The following is a 15,533-nucleotide window of genomic DNA, read 5'->3' as shown; positions in this document are numbered from 1 at the left end:
GAGAGAGAAGGAACAAACTCTCCGTAACTCAAGATCTTGACCCACTCCCCCTTGAGCTAGTTTGCAGGGCACGCGCACACACACACACACACAAGTCAGGCACATCCAATGAAGCTGAATGTTAGAATATGCAGGATGGACAAAGGAATGCATTTCTTCAAGTAGAGCAGAGAGAAACTATGGAACTCACTGCTGCAATAGCCACCAACCTAGCATCACAGAATCATAGAATCATCCCCGCTGCAATGAAGGGATCTCAACTAAAGCATGGCAGATGGCTTAAAAACCTCCAAGGAAGGAGAGTCCACAACCTACCAAGAGGGACCATTCCCTGAATGGCTTTTAGACAGCAAGATCAGGCTATCAATGCCTACTAGCCATGTTGGCTATATTCTTCCTTCACTGTCGGAGGCAACGACCAATTGCTGGCCAGCTCCTGCTTGTGGGCTCCCCATTGGCCACCGTGAGATTGAGGTGCTGGACTAGATGGGCCTTTGGTCTGGGACCCAGTAGGGTTCTTTCTGATGGATGCCATGATATCACATGCACTCAGGTAAATCAGGTCAACCTCACTGCTAGGCACAGGTTTTCCAGGTGCAGCTTCCACCAAAGCTAACTCGGAGAAATCACAACTGACTATTCTGCCACTGACAAAGTTGAGAGTGCCAACCATATCAAACCTATAGCAAAGCCAATGTTGTTGCATCACCGCCATGTACTCAACACTCAGGATCAAAGCAATCTTCAGCGTCTGACCACTCGGTACGTACAGTATGGTTTAGTGCCACTGCTGTGGAAACTGCAAGCAGCTGGCAGCCCGTGCCATCAAAACCGACAGGTACAAATTGGACATTAACAGATTTAGACTGGAAATCAGAAGGCAGTTAATATTAAGAGGTGTAAAATTATGGGGCAGTCTCCCCAGAATGGCGATTTGAGCGAAAAGACCATTGTGAACATAGGGAAGCTGGATAAATTTAGAGGGGATCAACTGGTGATTACTTTTCTCAAGCTTCATGGGAGTCGGAAAGGTTTTGTTTTGGCCCAGCTTCTCCTTTGCATGCAGAAGGCTGGCTCCGCCATTAGGCAGTATGAGGCACCCGCCTCAGGCGGTTTGATCTTGAATGTCATGAAAGGGCAGCAAATTGTTAGTTACTGGATTTCTCTTGCCAGAGCACTGGAGAGATGCTTATTTTCTGCCTCAGGTGCCAAAATAACCCGGTTGGCCTTGGATAGCATGCACCTTGACTTGGGGCAGGGGTGCATTTGCAAAGAGGCAGCGCATGGTCTTGGGCCAGGCGGCTGAGATGCAGCAAACAAAATGCCACTCTGGATAGATCTGTAGATGTGGGGAAGTGCTGTGGCTCCATAGCAGAGCACATGCTTTGCTTGCAGAAGCCCCCAGGTTCAGTCCTCAGCATCTCTGTGAGGCACTGGAAGAGACCCATGGAGAAACCATGGAGAGCTGCTGCCAGTTGGTGCTGACAGCACTGAGCTATATGGATCAATGGTCTGACTCAGTGCTTTTTTTCCAGGAAAAATGGGTGCCTCAACTCACCACAAAGTTGTTACAATAAGTCACCATGTGACTCTGAGCACCCTGAACAGATGCCAGTTTGCCAGCAACTGTGTTCACCACCCATGGAGGTGCTTAAAACTATGGCAATCTAGCTGGTTTTAGGGGTTGCCCCTGGTTCTGGTGCAAGTCAGATAAATGTGCTTCCATCTCCCTCGTTCTCTTAGATTCAGACAGATGCCTAGGGCAGTTCAGAAGGGCCCTCAAGCAAACGCACACATGTGCAATGGTAGAGGCCTGTTTGGAAAGCTTAAAGCCTGTGTTCCTCTGCTTTTGCCTTTCCTTGGTCACCTAGGGTAGATCTACCAGGTATGTTTAGCCTGAGTAAGAGAAGACTGAGGAGCAGCACAGTAGCATCCTTCCAACAAGGCTGGTTTGCTATTGCACTCCCAAGGCAGGCAAGAAAAGACCAAACTGGCTTAAGTTGTAGGAGGGCAGATAGCTGAACATTAGCAAAAACTTATTGACGGTACAATCTGTTTGATAAAGGAACCAATTACCTAGGGCAGTGGATGAGCTCTCCCTCACTGGAAGTCTTCAGGCAAAGGCTGGGCAGCCATCTGTTTAGGGTAGTCTAGCTCTGGATTCATAAGAACACAAGAAGAACCTGCTGGATCAGGCCCATGGCCCATCTAGTCCAGCATCCTGTTCCCACAGTGGCCAACCAGATGCTTGTGGGAAACCTGCGATCAAGACCTGAGCACAAGAACGTTCTCCCCTCCTGTGGTATTCAGAAGCATTATTTCTTCCATGAATTTGTCCAATCCTCTTTTAAAGCCACCCAGTTCCCTTTACTGAGCAACTCTATGATTCTGGGATCTATTAGCATGTTCATCGACTGCACACACACCATACATTTAAAGCATGTGACTTGCCCAAGAATCCCAGGAACCATAGTTCGTTCCAGGTGCTGGGAATTGTAGCTGTGTGAGAAGGTACAGTTCCCAGAACTCTTTGCAGGAAGCCATGTGAATGTATGGTGTGTGATAGTGTATGTCTCCATGCCAGAATTGTGTTGTGGTTAGAGCGTAAGACTAGGGCCTGGGAGACCAGAGTTCAAATCCCCACTCCACCAAGATGCTCACTTGCTGACCTTGGGTGAGTCATAGTCTTTCAGCCTAACTTACCCCACAGAGTTCCAAAAGGCATTTGACTGGCTGGTGTGGGAAACAGGATGCTAGGCTAGATGGAGCTTTGGTCTTGCCCAGGGGTGTGCACAGATATGCTTTTTCTTACTTCCTGAACTTTTGGAGAAGATGCAAACCTGACCTTTTCGACAAATTCACGGAGCATTGGGCTACTGACAGACTATTAGCCACAGCAGCTGAATGGAACCTTCAGGTCTAGTGATAGCCTACCTCTGAGTACCAGGTAGCTTTCATGTCTTGCTCATTAGCTTTTAGACAAGTCAGACTAATGGTCCATCTAGGCCAGTATTGTGCACACTCACTGGCATCAGCTTTCCTGGGTTTCCCCAGCACAGCTTGAAGATGCTCCAGGGATTGAGCCAGGGAACTTCTATACTCAAAGCAGAGGCACTGAGTTACAGCTCCTCCAACCCCACAAAAAAAGAAGAAGAATTAGATTTGTTCACTGGCGTTCCTGTTGCTCCTATCAATCCTTTGCAATGGCAAAGGATATTGAGAAGCTGGAATGTGTGCAGAGGAGGGCAATCAAGATGATCAAGGGTCTGGAAACAAAGCTTCATGAGGAACGGTTGAGGGAGTTGGGTATGCTTGGCTCAGAAAAGGAGACTGTCAAGAGATAAGATAGGCATCTTAAGGGCTGTCACATGGAGGAGGGAACATGCTTGTTTTCTCCTGCTCTGGAGGCTGGGGCCCAAACCAACGGCTTCAGGTTGCAAGAAAGGAAATTCTGACTAAACATCAGGAAGAACTTTCTGACATTAAGAGCTTTTCGACAGTGGATGTGGTGGACTCTCCTTCTATGAAGGTTTTTAAGCAGAGCTTGGATGGCCATCTGTCATGGATGCTTCAGCGGAAATTCCTGCATTGCAGGGGGTTGGTCTAGATGACCCTCGGGGTCCCTTCCAACTCTACAGATCTATGAGTTTATAAAATCACAGCATAAAGCCAGTAGGCACAAGGTCAGTAACAGCCAGTGCAAATAGCACAAACTCAGACAACCTCATCCTGACACTCCCAGCCATACTAATGCCTGCAACAGAAAAATCTCTGCAGCCTTCCACGCCACTGCCAATACTTCTGAACAAAGTAATCCCAATCATATCAGCTGGGAGTAGATGTCAATCATGCATGCAAATAAGCAGGAATTTCAAGGAGTTGTACTTTCTGTGTCCTGAGCCTGACGTTACACGCCGCAGATTAATGTTCGAAGTGGGAGAAGCAGACATGCTCCCTGCGCGGGGACAACTGAACCATTTCCCACCATTGGCAGCAGGGCGGGATGGGGGTGTTGGCGGTGGGGGGGGGGCGGTTCGCAAGCCACTGCACCTTAAAGCCAATCAGGCTGATTTACACTTTCACTTCCCAGTCTGATACACAGATTGGGGTGGATTTACTCTTTGGCTTTCGCACTTCTGCATTTTGTGAGACAGTTCTCATCTAAAATAAAACCCCTCACATGCACAGAAGTGTGTGCATTACATGCATATTTTAGTTCCAAATATGCTTATTTTAGAATGAAACCTATACAGAAAAGCGCAGACATACATCTTTTTAGAATGGAAAGTGTGCGAAATATGTATTTTACATTTGAAGGTGTAAAAAATGCCTTTTCATGCAGGTTTTTTTTATTTTAAAAGAAAACATTATTGCAGAATGATGTTGAAACTGGGCAGAAAAGATTTAGATTCTGGCATGGATCAGGAATTCACACTTTTGGGGCCACACTTTTGTTTGCATGAGATGCTCGCAGTTCAGTCCGATATTTTCAGTTATAGGAACTCATAGGAACACAGGTCCCATTCCACAACTATCTATTTGTCCATCTAGCCCAATATTGTCCACTCTGACCACCAGCAGCCCTCTAGGATCTTGGGTAGAAGTGGGCTTTCACAATGCCAGTTACCTGCTCCTCTTAAGTTGAAATGTCGAAGAATTTTACCCCATTCAAAGCATCTGTTCTATGATTAAGCTATGGTCTCTCTCCCTAAATTGTAAAGCATGGGTAGGCAAACTAAGGCCCGGGGGCCAGATCAGGCCCAATCTCCTTCTAAATCTGGGCCGTAGACAGTCTGGGAATCAGCGTGTTTTTACATGAGTAGAATGTGTCCTTTTATTTAAAATGCATCTCTGGGTCATTTGTGGGGCCTGCCTGGTGTTTTTACATGAGTAGAATGTGTGCTTTTATTTAAAATGCATCTCTGGGTTATTTGTGGGGCATAGGAATTCATTCATATTTTCCCCAAAAAATATAGTTTGGCCCCCCACAAGGTCTGAGGGACAGTGGACCGGCCCCCTGCTGAAAAAGTTTGCTGACCCCTGTTGTAAAGGGTTTTAGGTACAGTAGATGGGTTTGGGGAGGAGGGTAACAGCTCCTGGAACCTCAAGTGCCCTCTGCAGTCACAGCAAGTAGTCCTGTTGGGCTGGGTGGGCCAGCTGAACTGCCCTCCATTATCCTGCCCCCAACAAACAGATCCCAATCCCACCAGCCATGCTGGCGCAAACCCCAGATACCCACTTGTATTTACATCAAAACCTCTGAGCTTCATCAGGCTCTGCCAATGAAACTGCTCATTCTGGTGATGCCACCACTGTGTGGCACCAACCACCAGTGGCTGGCTGGCAATGAATGTCACCCCAGCAGCCGGTGAGAACGTTGGTCTCAAAATAGGCCAGAGTCAGAGCACCTGCTGTCCACAGACCCGACCCATGGCTTGAGCATGGGCACTACTGTGAAAGAAGGAAAGAAGGAAAGAAGGAAGGAAGGAAGGAAGGAAGGAAAGAAAGAAAGAAAGAAAGAAAGAAAGAAAGAAAGAAAGAAAGAAAGAAAGAAAGAAAGAAAAAGACAGAGAGTGTGTTGCACTGATGGAAAAGGCCTTTCCATAAAAGGCTGATCCAACTATTCAGAGCCCATAGAAAGGTAGCCAGGTTAGTTTGCTGTAGCAAAAATAACAGAAGAGGCCTTCAGCAGCAGAATATAAACAAACTCATTATTGGATACATAGGCAGTGGTCCACAGAAGGTCATGCAGCTACAGATTTGATGGTCTCTAAGGTGGTATGTGATTGCTCTGGGTTGTTCATGCTGACCAGAGGTCTTCCAATTCCATCAACTGAACAATACCCACACCAGAACCTCATTGCCAACAAGGGGATGCAGATGTCACAATCACCCAAATGACCCTTGTGATTTGATTTGATTTGATTTGATTTTACTACCATTAATACTAGTGTTTCCTGTCACACCAACCTCTGCAAACTGGGAGAGGGTGGGTGAGGAAGTTCTTCTCCTTCCCTCCCCACCTTCATCTTGCTTTCTCATAAGGTATGAAGGCTCAGGACTACTCAGTTAAATTGTTTGGCAGTACATTCAGGAGAGATGAGAGAGAAGTAACATATAATTAATTTATGGCATTCACAACCACAGGATATGATGATGATGTCCGCTAGCTTTAGATGGATTAGGCAAATTCATGAAAGATAGATCTGTTGATGGCGGAGACCCAGGACAGCCTCCCAGGATAGAATGTGGACCTCCTCTTTCAGGAATTGTGCGTCTCTGCATGCCAGGTGCAGGGGGAATCTGAGAGATGGCTGTCCTTTCATGACTGGAAACAGAACATTGGAGTAGGCAGACCTTTGGGCAGACCCACCAGGGTTCTCACAATCCTATTTTAAATGATACAGCCATCCACAATGTTCCTGCAGTGCCACAGCTCCAAGCAACCACACTTACAATTCCTCACCTAACCACCCCACGGTCAATGCCAGCAACCGCACCAAAATGCCAATGTTGGCATCTGCGCTGAGATCAGGACCATTGGTCAAGCCGTGGCAATGATGCCTGTCCACCCCACCACCACCACCCAATGACAAGATTAGGTCTACACACAAGGCCAGGATCGGTGGCATCAAATTCTCATCAGGTGATGGAGCGATGGGCTTTGGAAGGGCAGCAAAGAGAGACAGCAGGCCAAGGATGAGAGCCAAGCATCAAAACCCAAGCAGACAGATCCTCTGCATGTTTACTTGGAAAGGAGTCCCCTTGAGTTCAATGGGAGCCATTCCCAAGTAAGTGCTGTACATAGTGTTGCAGTCTCACTGTCCCAAAGTGAGCACCATGGCATGGTGTCTCTGTGTGCATCTCTTACCTTCTACAGCGTCCATCCCAACATCTATCCTCTGGGTTCATCTATGCCTCTATAAATATTCTGGTCATCATCAGCACCACCATCACCTATCATCACCTCTCTTCCTTTCCCCAATCCCATCTCCCTCCCTCCCTCCCTCTCTCACACACGCATTACACAAGTCCCCTTTTTGCTCTTTGTTTATTCCCCCACAAATGTATCCATCTGGTGATTAGCATCCATACAAGCCGTTCATTCATAGACCAGGGTGTCTCCATCCTTCTCCATCTCTCTCCTGTATGGTCATCTCTCCAACATATTAGGAACACACAAATCCCCTCCTGTTTCTCTCCAGATCTGCGCCCTGCGCCCAGGAACCCCTCTCTTCCCTCCACCCGCCAGAACCCTTTGCAGATCTTTAGGCGGCTTGCTCCCTCTCTGCCCACAACTACCCCGTGGCAGACAAGTCGTGCAAAGAGGCAAGCGGCGCACTTAATTAACGACCGGCATCTCCGACGTTAGCAATCCGTGGCAGGAAATGTACAGTAAGCATTCAGATACGCAGACCGAACGGTCCGGCGGAGAGAGTGAGCCGGATGTTGGAAAGGAGGTGCCAAAATTGTGCATTCACAAAGCACGCATGCAGTTGTTGTGACACCTCATTGGGAGTGGGGGGGGGGGAGGCGAGAGAGATCTGGGTTTCCGTGGCATGCATTTGCGACCAAGAACGACGTATCCCTAAGGGGCCGCGCGGATATTTGCAACGCGGTTGGGGGGTGGGGAACCCCACGCTTATACTTGGTACAACTCCAAGGTACCTCGGCGAAATGTAGCCCCCCCTCCCCAAAAAAGACCCCAATCGTGCGCACAGCCACGCACATCTGTGGCGCTCGGTTGGTCTGCAGACCCAGGGACAGAGCACGGCGCAACTGTGTTACAGAGATGCTCCCAGCGCATCGGTGCAACTGCGCTACCGCCGTGGCACGCCACACAGCCGTGTCTCCCCGTGGCGCGCACACAGGTACGCATTGGGTATTCCGTCCGCGCACTCCTGCTCTCCCAGCCCAGCCCCCCGCAAACCACCACCACGCACACCCCGCCACCGCCACCCCGCGCAGCCGGAATGCAGCACCTTGATAGAGGAACAGCATCCCCATCCTGTAGAGGAGCGTGACCAGGAGTGCGCAGTGCATGTCTCTGGATGGTCCTGGGTGCCGGCTGGGGGGCGATGCTGCAGCAGCTGCCGGAGGAGGAGGAGGAGGCGGCGGCAGAGGAGGAGGAGAGCGAGACACAGGCAGCGATGGAGGGAGATACAGGCTGGCTCTCGCATTCAACCCACCGCCAGCCTTGCTGCATCTCATGAGAGGGGGGGTGTATTGTGGAGGGAAGAGAGGAGGGAGGAGGAGGGGAGAGAGAGAGGGAGCTACTGAAGGGGGTGAGAATTCTGACAGACAGCTGGGCAGAGATGAGGGACGCGCCCGGCAGGGCCAATCCGGAGTCCGGGTGGCTGGGAAAGGGGCCGGGCATGCAAATGAGGAAGGAGGGGGGCCGCCAATGGGAGGGAGGGAGATGAGGCTGGTGGGACGGGCCGAGGAAGGGGGGGGGCTGATTTATGAGGGGCTCTTTGTTACTGCAGCAATGCTGGGGATGAGGAGAGTGGGGAGGAAAGAGAGCAAGGCCCCCCCCCACGCACACAGAGCCAGGGAAACCCAGAGAGATCCCGGCTAGGCTGTTAAGCCCCCTCTTCCCTCCCTCACCCAGCCCCCTTCCTCCGGCTTCCCCCATAGAGGAGCATCTTCTGTGGGTACCTCCTGGGGATGGAACGGAGGAAGGGAGTTTACTCTTGCAGCCCATTCCTCAGCTCTCTCTCTCTCTCGACTGTCTCTCGTCCAACCCCCTCCAAAGTCTTTCCACCACTTCCTCCGCCCCATGGCTCGCCTCAAAGCTGCCCTCAGCACTTCTTATTCCTTTTCAAGCGCGACGACCTCTTGGCCCTGCAGGCTTCCCCTTCCTGAGTCCCTGCAGTCCTGGATCACCTTCAGCTAAGTTAGCCAACCCCATAGGTCCAAGATGTTTTTTTGCACCTTACCTAGACTCTGTGCTAGAAAGGCAGTGAGATGTAGTGGTTAGAGCACTGGACGGGGTTACCTGGGCAATATTGGCCCCTGTCTCTCTTTCTTTCCTTCCGTCCCTCCTCTGATGCCCTCTCACACCTCTGCCTCCTTAAGGCTTGCACAGCTGTTAGTTGCAGCAGCCCTGGCTACAGTGGTACCTCGGGTTAAGAACTTAATTCGTTCTGGAGGTCCGTTCTTAACCTGAAACTGTTCTTAACCTGAGGCACCACTTTAGCCAATGGGGCCTCCTGCTGCCGCTGTGTGATTTCTGTTCTCATCCTGAAGCAAAGTTCTTAACCCGAGGTACTATTTCTGGGTTAGCGGGGTGTGTAACCTGAAGCGTCTGTAACCTGAAGCATCTGTAATCCGAGGTACCACTGTACAAGCTCCCCAGGTGAATAGTGCCTCTGGGGGCAGGCAGCCCAGCAGGGACATATTAAGCATATACGGCACCATGGTGCAAAGATCCCTTTCCCAGTTTTCGACCTTTTCCCAAGCCTCTGTAGGGATTGCTCTCCTCCCATGGAGGCTTGGGAGGGAAGCTGCATGCCCACCCGCCATATAGTTGGCGGGACACAGCTAGCAGGTGTGCAGGGAAAGGGGAGGCCGCCAGCAAAGCTGCACAGCTCCCCCACTCGCTGGGGTGCCCCTGAGAGGCAGGCGCCCTGGTGCAACGTGCCACTAAGCCCTATGGGAAAGACGGCTCTGTTTCCCAGGCCCCTGTGGGGCAGTGTGAGGAGACACCCCTTTTGGGGCTGGAGAGGCAGCTCAAAGACCAGGGGCAGCAGCAGTGGCTACCCAGAGGACTCCCAAGGAGAGGGGAGAAGAGAGGAGGCTCCACAAGCGAGGGTGTTCAAAAAATGGTGAGAGGGTTCTGGCTCTGCAGGCAAGGGGTGACATAACTGGGCTCCTGAGTCCCACAGGGGTGCCACAGAAAGAATGTGGTTGGTTAAGGGAGTCATGGACTCAAAAAGGTTGAAAATCTGGCTTACAGTAACGGCTGCTTACCTTTGGCCCCCTAGGTGTCTTTGGATGACAGCTGCCTTCAGCCCTGCCCATACGAACATAGGACTCAGATACATTAGTCAAGAAAGAGTGTTTTGAATGCATTATAAACATGCAACACCAGATGGCACCAGAGAGCAAAAAAAATTCTAAGCGATTTCCCATAGTGTTTCCCCCCCTTTTGTTTAATTTAATGTTTTAATTTCTGACTTTTTTATAGCATGGTTTTTTCCCCTGTGTGTAGATCCACCCGTAAATTTTTTTGCATGACATGAAGAAAGTGGATCAAAATAAGTTTTCCTTCCCATCTCATAATTCTAGAACTCGCAGGCATCCAATGAAGCTGAATGTTGGAAGTTTCAGGGAAGACAAAAGAAGACACCTCTTCGTTCAGCATATTGTTAAACTACGGAACTCGATTTTGCAGGAGGCAGGGATGGCTTTAAAAGAGGACTGGACAAATTCATGGATGATAAGGCTTTCAGTGGCCATGAGCCAGGATTACCAGCCACAATGCTTCTGAACACCAGTAGCTGGAAACTGCAGAAGAAGAGAGAGATCTTGCGCTCAGGTCTTGTTTGAAGGCTCCCCACAGGCTTCTGGCTGGCCGGTGTGAGAACAGGGTGCTGGACTAGACCTTGGCCTGATCCAGCAGCCTCTTATTGTGTTCTTATTGGCCATGCTGCCTGGGGCTCTTGGGAACTATAGTCCAGGAATGTCTGGAGAGCCACAAGTTTCCTATCCCGCAGTCTTAGAGGAAGATTGTGGCAGAAATGTGAAGAGGAAACGAACACAGGGTGCATACACATCACTACATCACCCCTTTAGAGCACAGTGCAGTTATTTCCAGTGCATTCCACAACTCTTCCCTACCCACAGCGGTTCACATCAGCACGGCTTTATTACAGTCAAATTTGTTTCTGTTTGTGCACTCACTAGTGGGTGTTGGCAAGACGAGGTTGCTTTTGCCCTGTGCAAAGATCTTCACACTTTGGTTAGAGGTGAATTGGGAGCAGCTTAAGGACTCCAGTCGGTGTGAAGCCGGTTTGAGAAACAAGTGAGGCGTCAAGCAGTAATGTAGTGCAAGACGCATATGCATTTTGGATAACATCCTGTGAATGAGGATTAAAAATCCAGCACTGGAAAACACAGTAAACAGAAGTGTGATCAGAGCCGCAGTTTTTTTTTTTGGGGGGGGGGGGCTTTAAGGCAGCAAAATGTAGAAAAGGGGAGTCTCCACAAGTGTAACTTGTCAGAGGGAGAACATGCCAAAGACCAGGAAGCAGCGTTGTCAGTTGCCAAGGCTGGGCTAGAAACAGTCAGACTCCCAGTTGCTTATGTATTGCCCAGTGAAAAAGCCTGCGGGTGGGGATTTTAACCAGGAAAATTGTGCAGCAGGGAAAGGGTTAACCTCACTGACTTTAGGTCAGGTTGTTCCCCACTCCCCTTCTGCAATGTAATAATTCCTGTTGCTGCTTCCCTTATAGTTTTAAGTGCTATTATAATACTCTGTAAACATGTTTTCTAGAATGTATGTACACCGCACCCCCTTCTGCGGTGTAATAATTTGTCATTGTTTTCATTGTCTTTTAAGATGCCATTTTAATGATATGTCAACATGTTTGTAAACAGTGATGTGTAGCCATAGAATGAATGTATCCCACCCTAGAACTTTTTCTCTTCTTCCCTCCCCTTACTCCCCCTGACTTCTATCTCAGGTCTTTTAGACAAGGGCTGGGGAACTTTTGGGGGGGGGAGAGGCGGGGGCACAGATCCTTATCTCTCCTCACCCCTGCTAGTCACCCACCTTTAAATCACAACATGTCACGATGACACCAGGTGACTGATAGTTGGCAGTCCCGCGCACCTGTCAAAATTGACCCATGGAGGTCAGTGGGGTCTCCCACAGAGATCATCCTACCAAAGCAGCGCCCAGCAGGATTGAACCCTCTACTCAACCAGCTGTTGAGTTGGGTGTGCAATCCTGGGGGCTTCAGGGAACACACTGGCAAAGCAGACCCCAGCAGGATTGAACCCTGCCCATCAGCTGGCATCATGCAGTGGCATCAGCTGACGGGCAGGCGGATGTGGTTTGGAGGGAAACAGCTCTGCAGGTCAACTTGGACCCCCTGGCAGGCCAGGATTTGTTCATGGACAATGGGCTCCCCACCCGTGTTTTAGATGATAAGCATTCAGGGATTGATGCTTCTCTCTCTTTCTCTCTCTCTAGCCAAAAGATAGCCATATTCAAATATCTCAAGGGCTGTCCCATGGAAGAGGGATCAAGTTTGCTTTCTCCTGCTCTGGAGGATAGGACTCAAACCAATGGCTTCAAGTTACAAGAAAGGAGATTCCGACTACACATCAGGAAAAACTTTCTGACACTAAGAGCTGTTTGACAGTGGAATGGAGCCGGAGTGCCAACTTGGCCTAGTGACTGTGGGTACCATGCAGCGTGCCTGGCACTGAAATTTGTGGGTGCCCCGTCCCTTCATGGGGAATTTTGTAGGTGCTCAGACACCCAGAGCCCCAGGGAATTGGCACCTATGCTTAGGAGGTTGTGGACTCTCCTTCCGTGGAGGTTTTGAAGCAGAGTTTGGGACCATCTGCCATGGATGCTTTAGTTGAAATTCCTGCATTGCAGGGGGTTGGACTAGATACACTAGGGGTCCCTTCCAGCTCTACAATTATATGATTATATTCTCTCTCTCTCTCTCTCTCTCTCACACACACACACACACACACACAGAGAGAGAGAGAGAGAGAGAGAGCTCCTTTAGGCTGTTTTTGGGGAAAGTTGAGATACAAATTTAATAAATCACCACCCTCTTCTCCAATATGGGTATACAGCGGTACCTCAGGTAATTCGTTCTGGAGGTCCGTTCTTAACCTGAAACTGTTCTTAACCTGAGGTACCACTTTAGCTAAAGGGGCCTCCTGCTGCCGCCGCACGATTTCTGTTCTCATCCTGAAGCAAAGTTCTTAACCCGAGGTACTATTTCTGGGTTAGTGGAGTCTGTAACCTGAAGCGTATGTAAGCTGAAGCGTATGTAACCCGAGGTACCACTGTAGTACAGTATCACTGAAGGGCATGCAGCATCATTCAAATACATAAATACAAAAGCATGGTCCTCTTCCAAATGGAAACCCCAACTGTGGGAGATCCTTAGCCGCAACATTTATCTCACAGTAAGGAGTCCAAGTTGCAATCCCAGAAACAAGGAATGTCACTCAGACTCCTGGGGAAATCTTTCCTCTGCTCCACTGCAAGGCATCTCCGTAGCTCCACTGCTGCCTCCCAAAGTAGGGATGTGGACATTGTGGCCCTCCAGGTGTCATCGGGCTACAGGTGTCATCACACCCAGCCAGCATGGCCAATACTCAGGGATGATGGGAGTTGTAGTCTAGCAGCACCCAGAGGGCTACAGGTTAGCGATCTCTGCTGCTGAGCCATCACCTAGGCTGTCAGAAAGGCAGTGGAAACAGGCCAGCAGAGGAGGGAACACAAGCCCAGAGGCACAAACAAAGATTATTTGAGATTGCTACCTTAAAATCTCTCTATTTGAGATTGCTACCTTGGTGGGACGCAGGTGGCGCTGTGGGTTAAAGCCTCAGCGCCTAGGGCTTGCCGATCGAAAGGTCGGCGGTTCGAATCCCTGCGGCGGGGTGCGCTCCCGCTGCTCGGTCCCAGCGCCTGCCAACCTAGCAGTTCGAAAGCACCTCCGGGTGCAAGTAGATAAATAGGGACCGCTTACCGGCGGGAAGGTAAACGGCGTTTCCGTGTGCGGCTCTGGCTCGCCAGAGCAGCGATGTCACGCTGGCCACGTGACCCGGAAGTGTCTCCGGACAGCGCTGGCCCCTGGCCTCTTAAGTGAGATGGGCGCACAACCCCAGAGTCTGTCAAGACTGGCCCGTATGGGCAGGGGTACCTTTACCTTTACCTTAAAATCGAGGGGTGTGGGGACCCTCCACCCCCCTATCTTTAGATTTCTGCTGCCCAGAAATTTACCAGGTGAAGCTTTCGCTCCTCTGTTCCTTTCCAGACTGGTAAAAGCTTTGCCCTACTGAACTTGTCTGCTGCGAAAGCCACAAGTTCAGGCTCACAGTCAAAACTGGGGCAGAGTCAAGTCTATTCCCCCATATGCAACCCTCCCTGCTCCTCCTTAAGGAGGAGAGGCAGCCTTGACCTCCCAGTTCAAGGCTGCAGGCCACTGGGGACGGGGTCAGCAGTGCCTGTAATGAGGGCGCCCCCTAGTGGGCCGGAGACTCTCAGTACAATATCACCGTTCCAGAAATGCTGAAGTTGGTGAGCTAGTGATGGATGCTAATTACCAGGGGTTTAATTGCTCCTCTTTACACCATTAGCTACGAACCACTCAGCTTCTGGGATAGGGAGAGGATCATTAATATGAGCGATTCCCAGGGAGCTGGGTTGGAAAGAATGTGGCGGGGAGAGCTCCCCTCTCTCTCTCTCTCTCTCTCTCTCTCTCTCTCTCTCTCTCTCATATCTTTCCGCTTCACTCAGTCCATCTATCTACAGTGTTCACGATGCCCATTTTGTGCTTCCTGCTCTTTCAGCAGCACTGCCAACTCCCCCCCACACACACTAGGGAAGTGTTGTGCAGTGGTTAGAATGTCAGACTCAGACATGGGAGACCAGGGTTCAAATCCCCATTCAGACACATGAATGGGTGTGACATTGGGCCACTCAGTGCCTCTCAGCATAACCTACTCACAGGGTTGTTGTTTGGATTAAATGAGGAGGGGGAAACCATTTGTTTGCCACCTTGAGCTCCTTGGAGATCAAGGTGGGGGTTATGTACTGAGTTGAATAGGATCCAAACTGCAGCAGTCTGATTGGTCCTAAAACAATAGGATTCAGAATGCAGCAGTCTGATTGGTCCTAGAACAATAGGATCCAGAATGCAGCAGTCTGATTGGTCCTAGAACAATAGGATCCAGAAGGCAGCAGTCTGATTGGGCCGCAGGAGCCACCCAATCCAACTCCAGGTGGAAGTGAATCCGCAACCTGATTGGCCTACAGGAGAACCCTGGAAATAGCCAATCATGTGGGGCCCATTGTGTAAATAATGTATATAAAGCAGACAGTTCGGGGAAACTTACATTCCTCACTACTGTGAGCTGAATAAAGAGCATGAAATCCACACTCGGCTCCGAGTATATTTCAGTGGAATTGAAATTTAACAAAGAAATATAAATCAATCTTAGCAGCTATGGGAGAGGAGGAATGTGTCACTTGCTAAAGTCCTGGGGATGGGGTCAGACAGGGGAGGCCTCAGTTTGAATCCCCCCCCCCCTCAGCCATCAGACCCACTGGATGGCTTTGTGCTAGTAATAGCCTTTCTCCCCAACCCACCTCACAAGGTTGTTGTGAAGTGGGAAGAGAATCAGCACATGCTACTTAAGTTTTTTGGAAGAAAGAGGCAGGGGTGTAAAATGAATAGGTGGATTTCTGCCTGTGATACAGTAGTGGCCCAGGGGCCCTGGCAGAAAATCAGTTGGCAACCAGGCTTCACCAGAACTCAGAAGTTAATCTGAGCCCA

At 49.9% G+C, this 15,533-nt stretch overlaps 1 protein-coding gene across 1 annotated transcript in view; it reads right to left on the bottom strand.

Annotated features, from left to right (window-relative positions):
* IGLON5 (IgLON family member 5) overlaps positions 1 to 8,377 on the bottom strand; it is a gene marked incomplete at its 5' end in the record, with an annotated part of 131,356 nt that extends 122,979 nt beyond the window's left edge. Inside the window, 3 exon segments of the mRNA XM_079986171.1 lie at positions 7,983 to 8,222; positions 8,225 to 8,267; positions 8,270 to 8,377. Of these exon segments, the coding sequence (XP_079842297.1) occupies positions 7,983 to 8,222; positions 8,225 to 8,267; positions 8,270 to 8,377 (391 nt within the window).
* Between the last annotated feature and the right edge of the window lie 7,156 nt (positions 8,378 to 15,533).

Source organism: Podarcis cretensis, assembly GCF_951804945.1.
Source record: "Podarcis cretensis genome assembly, chromosome: 8".
Classification (NCBI taxonomy): Eukaryota; Metazoa; Chordata; class Lepidosauria; order Squamata; family Lacertidae; genus Podarcis; species Podarcis cretensis.
Note: the sequence above shows the minus strand (reverse complement) of the source record. Positions and strands in the feature narration are given on the sequence as shown.